The sequence below is a fragment of the Octopus sinensis genome, linkage group LG1 (assembly GCF_006345805.1).
Source record: "Octopus sinensis linkage group LG1, ASM634580v1, whole genome shotgun sequence".
NCBI classification, from domain to species: domain Eukaryota; kingdom Metazoa; phylum Mollusca; class Cephalopoda; order Octopoda; family Octopodidae; genus Octopus; species Octopus sinensis.
This window is the reverse complement of record NC_042997.1, coordinates 72,744,777-72,756,786: the sequence shown is the minus strand read 5'-3', so window position 1 is coordinate 72,756,786 and position 12,010 is coordinate 72,744,777. Positions and strand designations below refer to the sequence as shown.

At 37.1% G+C, this 12,010-nt stretch overlaps 1 protein-coding gene across 1 annotated transcript in view; it reads right to left on the bottom strand.

Moving 5' to 3' along the window:
- The window catches only part of LOC115217846 (neo-calmodulin-like), a 68,912-nt gene that overhangs the window by 3,375 nt on the left and 53,527 nt on the right, over positions 1-12,010 (bottom strand). Inside the window, exons 2-4 of the mRNA XM_029787546.2 lie at positions 11,676-11,754; positions 4,062-4,205; positions 2,164-2,339 (exon numbers count right to left, since the gene is read on the bottom strand). Of these exons, the coding sequence (XP_029643406.1) occupies positions 2,164-2,339; positions 4,062-4,205; positions 11,676-11,754 (399 nt within the window). The remainder of the gene's footprint in view (positions 1-2,163; positions 2,340-4,061; positions 4,206-11,675; positions 11,755-12,010) is intronic.

Here is a 12,010-nt window from a genome sequence, read left to right as displayed (position 1 = left end):
CAGACTATTATATGTGGAGCATGTACACACTCTCTTGAGATAATAAAGTAGTGTATGTGAGAGCGTGTATGTGCTTGTGGAAGGGGACTAGTGACACTGACTTGTGCGTGTGTGCATGTGTAGGTGTGTGGATGACGGTGTAGGTGCTGGGAAGTGGTCACTGCTAGTGTGCACGGGGTGGTGTGATGTGGTGTGGTGTGATGTGGTGTGGTATGGTGGTGTGTGATGTGGTGTGGTAGAGTTGGGGTATTTCGGTGTGGGGGAGCGAGAGTGTGGGAAGCAAGAGTTGCATTAAAACCGTACTAAAGACCAGGTCGCAGTCGGTGCGACCACGTGCAAAAATGATGAAAGTGAGGTTAACAGTTTTTGCATTTTTGTAATCACTAATATTTATCTTCCACTCTGTAATTGCCATATATATATATATATATATATATATATATATATATATATATATATATATATATATATATATATATATACATTAATAAATAAAACATATGCATATATATAAACATATATGTACGTACCTACCTCTACATGTACATATACACGCATATATGAGTACAGGACACCAAAAAGACGTCGAACACAATGAGAAACGAAAACATAGACACAAACCCAAGGAACTGGACATTTTTTATCAACAAAAAAATAGAGTACAGGACAATTAACACAAAGAAAAAAAACCTTCTTCAGTCGCTATGGTTTCATCTACTCTACGTTTCGAAGGTGAAAGCGAGACGTATCTTCGACAAGAAACTTTCCTTCCTGCGAAAAGCAAATCAATTAAAATTTTGAGATCTTTTCGCAGAGGGGTATATATATATATATATATATATGTTGTAAAAGGCGGTATTAATACCAAAAGGTAAAAATGTACGAGAGGAGGAAACCAAAAGTAACCGGAAACGCTCTCTGTGAGACAAACCCTTTGTCGTTCAGGCGTCTACCGCTAGAAGCCACATGATGCAACTCTCAGGCATCTATCTGCTGATTGGTGTCGTCAGGCGAAGTCGCATTACCACATGATGCGTCTTTGTTTTGCCGTGTTCCTTCCATATTTGCGATGGCTGAAACGAAGGAGCAGCGTACTTCCGTAAAATTCTGATTTCTGCTGGGTCAAACGATGGCTGAAATAGTTGTCCTGCTTCAGACAGTTTACAAGGACGCTGCCATGAGCAAAATACAAGTCTACGATTGATTTCCACGCTTTATGAATGGTCACTGTCGCTTGAAGACCAATCTCGTTCAGGGCGACAGTCGACCTCCCGAACGAATGAAAACATGAACAATCATGAACTTGGGGGACCGTCACCGAACAAGTGACGAACTTGTTGATATGATCAGTGTGTCCTGAAGCTCTTGCCAACGAATTTTGAACGAGGAGTTGCAAATGAAAAGAGTTGCAGTAAAATTTGTTTCTCGCTTGCTCACGGAAGATCAATAGCAGTAATGACTGAATGCTTGTCGTGAACTGAAAAACAGTTGGAAGTTGATCCGGACTTTTATTTTTGAAGGTTATCACTGGTGACGAAAGCTAGTACACCAAAATTTGCAGATGTGGAAGAGGTGAAGGGGAAAACAACGGAGGCTTTAAAAGGTATCACTTTGCAAAAGAGTTCCAGCACTGCTTCGAAGAGTGGAAAACGCGCCTGGACCGATGCTTTGCTTCAAATAGAGACTACTTTGAAGGTGATAAAATGTAAAAACCAAGTGAATGAAATAATGTTGCAAATTTCCGGTGTCTTTTGGGTACACCTCCTACACCACTTAAAAGCGGATCACACAAATATTGCGATATTTACCAAGAGCTAAAACCTCTTATATGGTTTTAACGTACATCATAGTTATCGTCAGCGGCAGAAAATCACCACTACTTCCGCTGCCAGGACTACCAGATCACGTGATTTCGGTCTCTTTTGGCCTTATCAGTGACCTGACATACACACACACACACATATACACACATATACACACACGCACACATACACACACACATACACACACACAAATATTTGTATATGTACATGTGTTAGCGTATGTGTAAGGGAGAGAGAACAAAGAAAGAGAAAGAAGAGCGTTCAAGTATTTTAGTGCACTTATTTTGAATTATAAATTGGTGCGAAAAACAAAGGAAACCTCTAAGATGATATAACTAACCTTAGTGATATGTTCACCTAGTCGTGACAGAACTTCAAATAGTTCCATAGCTGAAATGAAGCCGTCCTTATTTTGGTCAAAAACGCAGAAAACCTCGTACAATTCTTTTTCAGGATCGATGTTCAGTTTTCTAGCAAATATATCCAGAAATTCACCGAAGTCAATGTTTCCACTGTCTTGAAGTAGGAATCCACAAACGTTCCAAAGTAGAATTATGAAATGTATAAGAGATTAATGAAAACATTGATAAGAGATATGGAAACAGAACCCAAATGTAAAACAGAACCAGAAAAAGAAAACAGCAGGGAAAATAACAAAGTACGTCAAATAGATAACAAAAGTTTAAAAGACAAAACAATAAACTTACTGACATAAATATAGACAGCTATTAGGGATTTTTTTAGAAAACATAATAGAGATTTGGCCAATAAAATACGTCTTCTATGAGCCTACACATAAAATGCTTGTATGAATTTGCATATTTACTTCGCGATTCGCCCGTAAACTAGTAAATTATGGAAATACCACAACACTGTGAGTGGCACTCAGCTAATCTTCAACAGAATGTGAAAGGTTAGCGGAATGTTAGTGAATGGCGTAAACTGCCGTTCGTGCAGGTAGGAAGGATTTGGTTATTATATGAATTTACTGAAATGTCCAGCCGCCAACATTTGTCTTGCAAGGGGAGGTAATTTTCTCTGGTTAAACGTCATTGTTGAAAGTGGGGAAAAGCTAAACAAAAGGTTTTTCTTTCTCGGTGGTCTTCCAATCAACTTCTTGTGCCACTTGAAACAAAGGGTCAAAGGCGAGAGTAGAAAAAGGCATTTAGTAAATTTTACGAAATATCTAAATCAGCGGATAAAAGAATCGACGTTCCTCATTTCATCTCGTATAGGAATCGGAAGATTGCATATGTTCAGGATGGAGGGTGTATAAGGCTTTCGTGTTTCTTGATCTTTCTTGATTACTATCTCGTTTAAGGATCCTTAAATACATTAAAAAATATATACTGTATAAAATCATATGAGGGAGAATTTCTATGTGTTATTGCTATCATCCATTTATATAACTATTATAGAACAGAGTGGTGACATTTAGATCCGGAAGTTGTTCCTCTTCGATTACTATTGCAAACAACAGTAGCTTCCTTCAACCGAATACACGTCGTTGATTGGCTGAAATTACCCAAATACGACAGCTTTAACACGAAATAACTTCTAAAATACGATTTTTTGTCAAAAACGCTCACAGCAAACTGTGTTCTACATGAGAAATTCTACCAGTATTCGAAGTTTCAAACTGTTTAGTTAAAAAGAATTAATTAAAAAATTGTGATTGAGATGGAATATGTCGACATGTTCAAATACTTCAATGACCCATTCTGTCTGTTTATCATATGTACCAAAACGGTGCTAAATGTTATCTGTTCTTCTCTCTTGTAATACCTTTGTAACCTTGTGTCAATATTAAAAATTTCTAGGTGAAGTGGTTTTGAAAAGAATGATACCCAAAACTACCATTACAACATCTACAAAAAAGAAGCTTACAAGGGCTCATTTAATCTGCTAGAAATAGCAACCAAATCTCTCTCAAATCACACCCCACAAACCATATTAGATTATGTAGTTCTAGATTTCTTGCACAAAAGAGAAAGACAGGATAGTCGCGGCTGGAAAACTATGAACAAAAGTTTGGATTTGGGCAAACACAGGATTAAACATCAGCGACAGTAAACAAAATACTGCCATAATACTTGTATTTCTTTCGTATTGGAACAATGCTATTTTGTAGCGATAGTGTAGTGCGTCTGGTTCATCTTTTATTGGCTTCAGAGGAATGAAAAGCTATGTAGAAAACAATGCAGGATTTAAAAGCAACACAAAGGAATTTTTACTTACGGTTCATATCGACGCTGTGAAGCAAGGCCCGTAACTCGTCTCTCGTGGGTCTTTGACCTAGTGACATCATTACTGTTCCAAGTTCATCTATACTGATCACACCATCCCCATTTCGATCAAAAAGCGAAAAACTGTCATAGAGCTCTGAAAAATATAAAAGTATTTTTTAATCAATAAACTTTTCTTTTAGTGACATTATGAGAATATGATGGAAACTATGCAGAAACTTGTCATATATATATATATATATATATTATATATATATATATATATATATATATATATATATATTATATATATATATATATGACAAGTTTCTGCATAGTTTCACACATAGTGTGTGTGTGTGTGTGTGGTGTGTGTGTGTGTGTGTGTGTGTGTGTGTGTGTGTGTGTGTGTTGTGTGTGTGTGTGTGCGTGTTTGAGTGTGTGAATGTGCGTGCGTGTGTGTTTCTGTTGTATAAGGTTAAAACTCTATAATACGTGATAAGCATTCTTCTTGCTTCCGCAAATACACACACACACACCTACATACATATATACACACACGTATACAAACATACATACATAAAAGAGCACTCCGTCCTTTACGACGACAAGGGTCCCAGCTGATACGATCAACGCAACAGCCTGCTCGTGAAATTAACGTATAAGTGGTTGAGCACTCCACAGACAAGTGTACCCATAACGTAGTTCTCAAGGAGATTCAGCGTGAGACGGAGTGTGACAAGGCTGGTCCTTTGAAGTACATGTACTACTCATTTTGCCAGCTGAGTGGATTGGAGCAATGTGAAAATAAAGTATCTTGCTGAAGGACACAACGCGTCGCCGGGAATTGAACTCACGACCTTCCATTCGTCAATCGAATATCCCAACCACTAAGCCACGCGTCACATGCATACATACATACATACATACTTACTTACTTACTTACATACATACATACATACATACATACATACATACATACATACATACATACATACATACATACATACATACACACACACACACCTACATACATATATACACACACGTATACATACATACATACATACATACATACATACATACATACATACACGCTGAACTATTGAGAAATCTGCATTTACTCTATCCAGATTACAAATTCATGTTTATACCTGCGATTATTGAGGCTCTGAGATATGTAACACACTGCCTTAATACCAATCTTGAGAAATTAGGCTTCTCAAAACCAGAAAGAAGAAAGCTAATTCGAAGACTACAGATCCAATCCATCATTGTAACTGCAAAAATCTGTTAAGCCTTCAAGAAGTTTATCATTTAAATATATATGAGCAATGTCTATATATGCAACTATATGCATGAGAATACACACATATAACAAAACATACAAATCTACACACATACATACATACATACATACATACATACATACATACATACATACATACATACATACATACATACATACATACATACATACATACATACATACATACATACATACATACATACATACATACATACATACATACAAAAATACCCTGTCGTTGATGCTGAAATTCCAGTGAAGAGGCCTTGGATCTAGGTTAGAAGCCGGCTCTTATTCTATTGGCAAGAAATTTTGACAGACATAAAGTTAGCTGGTGAGGTGACAAAGGAGAAAGATTCATACAGTGCTATACAACGTTTATTAAAGATAATTTGAAATGTAGGGTAAATAATATTTGTGTGTTTTCTAAAGTAAATCATGTGGTTACATGACTGGCTTTTTTTCTCTCTGTGCCCAGTAATTCAATCACTCAGCAGAGATTGCTTATATACTTTCTACCCGCAGAAAGATCAATAGCCTGTAGATGTTTATAGTATACACAAACTTGGATAGAATTCAATTGTCTAAACTGCACGGTGAAGCAAGTACTGGCAATGTAATTAGGTAATTAATTAGCAGTTCATTTTTCAGCATTTGTTTAGGACAATTTGAAATGTAAAGCAAGGCTTAATTGTTCGAGTTTTTAGCAAACTTAGTGATTACACCTCAAACATTCTCTCTCTGCGGACAGAAAAAGATCTGTCTCATTCTCATCAATGACTACTTCCCTGCCATCTCCCGCAAAGCATAGTACATTATAGCAGTATAAAATTTATATAATATGCGCAAACTGGGAGAAGTCTACTTCATGTTTAATAAGTGTGAATGGTGTTAACGATGCCTTACATTGACTTAAGACATTGTTTGAAGGGGAGCAATTAGAGTCTAATGTCACTGTCATATTTTACTGAGCAAATATGAAGAATGTCAAAGCTGTGTAGGAAAAACATAGTCAATTGAGTCTACTCTAGTAAATAATTGCCAGTAATTTTATAGATACTGGTAGACTGTGTTGTGATTTGAACTCAGAACTTAAAATGACGTAACTAAATACCTCAAGGCATTTTGACCAGTGACCTACCGATTCTACCTCTTCAACACCCTCTAAATAATATTAATGATGATCGCTACGAAGTGCGCGAAGAGTTACTTATTTTGGTTGACCCAATCGCCGAAGTTTGACGTAAGCTTCATAACTACATACAGGAAATGTTCTATCTGATGCTTTGCAAATTCTAGCATCAACTTGTCAAGTAATTGGTAAGTGCTTTATTTGCAAGCACAGAACCAGCCTGCCTGGTGTAGCTGCATCAACAGAGGTGTCACCTACGAACCGAATAAGCTCGCAGGAGCACCCCCCCCCCTGAGCTGTGCAAGTCCAGAGTCAACCTTTTGCCTTCATTCCCAGCAGATCATCAGTTCCTGACCTGCAGCAGAACCTTCCCAGCACACATCGGATGCTCGCGATCCATCTTCTCCCACATGATGTTTTGGTCATCATCGACAACGGCGGACGAATATTATTATAAATATTTCATTGCCTTCAGAAGAATGAAAAGTAAATTTGTACTTGGTGGAATTTTATTGAGCTCAGAACGAAAAGGAACATAACTAAATACCACAAAATATTGAATTGTTTATCATTCTACTCAGGCTGACACCCACTGCTTTCTCCTATGCCATTATTACTTAGCTACAACTACAAGCACTACTAAAAATATTTTCATCAACCACAATTACAAACCATTGTTCCGCATGGTCAGTGATTGTGTGTGTGTGTGTGTGTGCGGACTTCAGACAACAGAACTGATTCCAATGTATTATTAGTGTATATTTCATCATCGTTGTCTTCGTAAGGATGTGAACTGAAAACAGAAAAGGAATTGATCTTTACCACTACTTATCACTTATTCACGTCCTACTAAATTTAACGCTGCTGTTGCTTTTATTTAGTTGTTAATTACTTCTTCCCCAGACCATCAGTTTATAGAAAGAGAGGGAGTACAATGCTTAGTGTTTTCAACAGTCCTGTATCTTAATTAAGGTCAAAAATATAAATCTTTTCAGCTGCTACGCTCGAATAATTAGGTCACAGGACAACTTTGCTTTGTGCAATTCTAAGTACTTTGGGCCAGGAAAAAGTGAAGAAAGCATAAAATTTCTACATTTTAACTATTTGTGAAACACACTCTTTCATTCTCCTCACTCTCGCTTTATCTTTCTCCCTCTCTCTTTCTTTTTTCTCTCCCTCCCTCTCTCTCTCTTTCTCTCTCTCTCTCTCTCAAACAACTGTGTGCCATACTCTCTTCTATCTTATATTCTGATAAGAAATCATTTCTTTGACACTGATTTTTACATCCTTCCTATGTGGTGGATGTTTGAAACAGTGCGTCACATACAGGCGTCGATTTAATCTATACTGTTTCTTTCAAACACTACAAGCATGTGAAAATCAATTGTGGTTTCGGTTAAGAAGCTTGTTTTTCAACCACGTGCTTTCTGGTTCAGCCCCACTATGACCTATTTGCTCTCTCACCCCCGCACCCGCCCCACCGTCATCCGTCTCCCGTTTCCCCTCATCTCCCACCCTACCTCTCAAACGCACCATTCTCCGAGCCTTCCGGCGACTCCAGTCCGACCCCTCCACTTCGCACATCTTCCTTAACCGACTCCTCCCTTCCTTCAAACGAGCCCACAACCTACGAGACCTCTTGGTCTACAGCTTCATCCCTAATCGGCTCGTTCTCCTGCTCCCGCACACGCTGCCGCACTTGACCTTACCTCTCCAACACTACTCTCCTCACAGGCACCCATCATCGACCCTATCATATCACTGACTCCTTCACCTGCATTTCTAGCAACGTCATCTACTGCATCTCCTGCTCTCTCTGTCCTTCTCTATACATCGGTCAAACTGGACGCCGCTTGGCTGACCGGTTCGTGCGTGGAACACCTCCGAGACATCTGACTCGGCAACGACACCCCGGTTTCGGGCCATTTCCGCTCTACCGGTCACTCTTTACAACACCTGTCTGTGTTCGGATTGTCCTTGCTCAGGGGCCATGTGGATCCCTGTCTTCGCCGTAAGCAGGGATTAATCTTCTTTCTTCGCTCCTTTGTGCCACATGGGCTCAACTCTCCTCCCTGCTTCATCTAACCTCCTCCTCTCTTCCTCTCACACCTACTTCCTCCCACCCACCTCTCCTCTCTTGCTCTGGCACCTACTTCCTATCTTCACTCCTACCCACCCTCTCACTTCATCGTCACCCCTTCCCTCTTTACCCCACCCCTACACATTCCAGCCCCACCATCCCTATACATTACATTGTAATCATGTCCTACATATTCACCTCTGAAAACCTTGTAAATTATTTATACTCCATGTCTTCTGCTTTAGGTGATGTTGCTAGAGGGTACTAACCATATACTTTTCCAGTGCTATTGTCTTACGTAATGCGCATTATCCACCCATCCTTATCATTAGGGCCGAAAGATGACAAGCACCAGAGAATAAGTTGTATAACCATTGAGATGAGTGAGTCATATAGATGTATAGCTAAGAAGTTCTATATTTTCGTTGGTTCGAAAAGAGACTAACTTCTGTGGATAGTTCATTTGCAAAATCACAAGGATTGTTTTATTTGGGTCAAAGGATTAGTGGGATTTTTTACAAAAGATAGGGAGCGCAACTCTTCTTCAAGATTTCTAAATAAATAAAGCTCGAACATGTAAAAAAAAAAGTATAAAATCCTGTGCTTCTACTCAAAATATTTAGTAATTATAGGATCACAGATTTATATTTATATGAAATTTAGATATATATATATATATATATTTAACCCGTGTGATAAATAGGTGCTCACTCATATAACTATTATTTCTCGTGCAAATAGATTCACAAACATTAATTTCTTACAGTTGCACAAAACCCGAAATTCAGTAGAATGTTTGTAGTCAAAATAAGAGACTCCGGTATTTGATTAATACTTATGGAACAGTTTGCGACAGGGTCATACTTGATGCAATGATTCGAGAATATTCACTGAAATTGCACACTCTGGGGAGACAAGCTATATAAATAATACTTTGAAGTGAGTTTAAGTCTGACTTTTGTCAATATAATCACAACTCCGGGCATGTTTCTGTTGAATTAGAGCTCGTCAGTGAAACATAGTCTAACCGTTATCACCAGACCTTAGAATACTGAAGAAGCTTATAGGATTTTTGAGAATGAATATTACCACGCCCTACCACCGTTCATTATTTTTTAGTTATAACGCCAGTGTTCATTTACATGCTCTAATATTTCATAATAATGATTAAGTTATGATTCATTTATGCGTTCTAACCCGTCAACACGTCCAGCATTGTCCCAGTGCCGCTGATGAGCACATTCATTGCCCATTGCATTTTCAATTACTCTTGATTAGTCCTGATTATGAATGTAATTTTAAAAGTTTTTAGTGTCCACTATAATTATTGTTACTTATTTTATCAAACACAGTTCAGAAAGGAACGAAAAGCTAAGTCCACCTTGGCAAGATTTGAATTCAGAACACTAAGGGGCGTAATTAAATATTGATTTCATTGATTTCTTATATTAACGTCGGGTCATAAATTTTGTGGGAATGTATATTTGATTACATTGACATGACTATATAATTGATGCATATTTTATCGACTCTACAGGGATGAAAAAGCAAATACGGCGCTGGTTGGACTTCAACTCTGACTCTCTATATTTACTGCCATTATCCTTATCGAAACTTATAAATTTAGTGTGGGGGTGGTTAATCATTTATGTAAGTGCACACATATTTTTAGCAAATTATTATCTCTTATCCTAAACAAACTAGTTGAAATTCTAACCTTGTATGAATAGACAACAAAAGCGCCTTTTGTTTTTGCTTAAAAGACAAAACGGCAAGACTGTTTTGTAAGCTGAGACCACATATGTTAATAAACTTAGACCATTGCCTATGTTCATAACTCAACCTGCTATGATGATTACACATCCATCCTTTTCCTGTCTAAATCTGCGTGTTTTTGTTTTACACTTGGTGTAATATACATATAATATACATTTAATATACATGTGTGTGTGTGTGTGTGTGTGTGTGTGGTGTTAGTGTATATATATATATATAAGGCAAAAATCTATTGCTTGTCTTTTCATATAAATATAAATCTATGATCCTATAATTTCTAAATATTTTGATTAGAAGCACAAGATTTTATACTTTTTTTACATTTTCGAGCTTTATTTATTTAGAAATCTTGAAGACAAGTTGCGCTCTCTATCTTTTGTAAAACATTCCCACTGATCCTTTGACCCAAATAAAACAATCCTTGTGGGTCTCCTTCTGAGATTGATGCCATCAAAATTTTCTGCAAATGAAGTAAAATTCTTTCCTTTTTCAGTTGACATCGATTTGTCACATTTTGACTGGTGTCAGTACATGGAAAAAAAAAATTTTGTTCTCTTAATATTGTAAAAAGAATGATTGTCTTGGTTTCTCTATCTTCATTGAACAGTCAACTGCAATTTTAATTTATCTTTTGACTTACATTATCCTATCTACATTCGGATCTGCAATCATTATTATCTGCTTTAATTCTTAAAGATCCTAAATGTAGCGTCGAGATCTTTGCCGGAGAATTATTTTGTTTGCGTCATAGTTTCGTCTGTTCCATCTTGTCCATTGTCCATACCATAAATTCGTTGCTGCTCTAAATTTATTAAGTTTTCATCATTTAACTCCACGTCACGAGATACAAGTAATTCTCTAACTTTACTGCCATCTAGTCAAAACATTTTTATAAGTAGATCAAAGCGAGTGATTTCTGTTCCCCCTGCTACAGCCCCTATAGGTTCAATCTCGTATCCACCAAAATTATTTGCGTGGCAACGTATTATATTTTTCTTACAGTCCTCATATGCCATTGTAATCTCACACCTTGTATTATTAATATTTTTTCGATGCATTCTTTATGCTAAACTTCTTCTTCAAAAAAAAAACATAAACTTTTTGGCACTTTTCCATTGCTTTCTTAGAAAAAAAACATCCCACTTTTTTCATCGAGAGAAAAAAGGAGTGCACCCATATTTTTTTTATGTTTCCCAAGACTTGATTGATAAAGTTAATAATACTCAACCCCAGGCAAGTTAGAGCTAAAAGCTCTAGGGGTGTATTTTTGTCTCGGCAGTCTCAAATTTGACAGAATATCAATGTCTCCCTTTCTCTGTTAATAACTCACCTCGTGTTCTTTCTTTGGAAAAGCCATGCTTTTCACCAATGATGTACATGGCTTCCTTAGTGCCAATCTCTTCATTTTCCTGAAACACCAAATACATTAAGAAATAGATATAATTTGATTGGAATATATTATATAACCCAATAAAATAATTACCTGATTTGGTTATTTAATTATTAAAATTCGAATAAACTACGTTGTACTAGTTTAGACCTAATCGAGCAGGTTTATAACTCAGCGAAGATCATCCCGTATTTAATTTTTCAAACATAGTATATGAAATACTACAGTTCTCATTCTAACATTCTCTTTTTTCTTTTTTAGATTGCTGGGCGTGT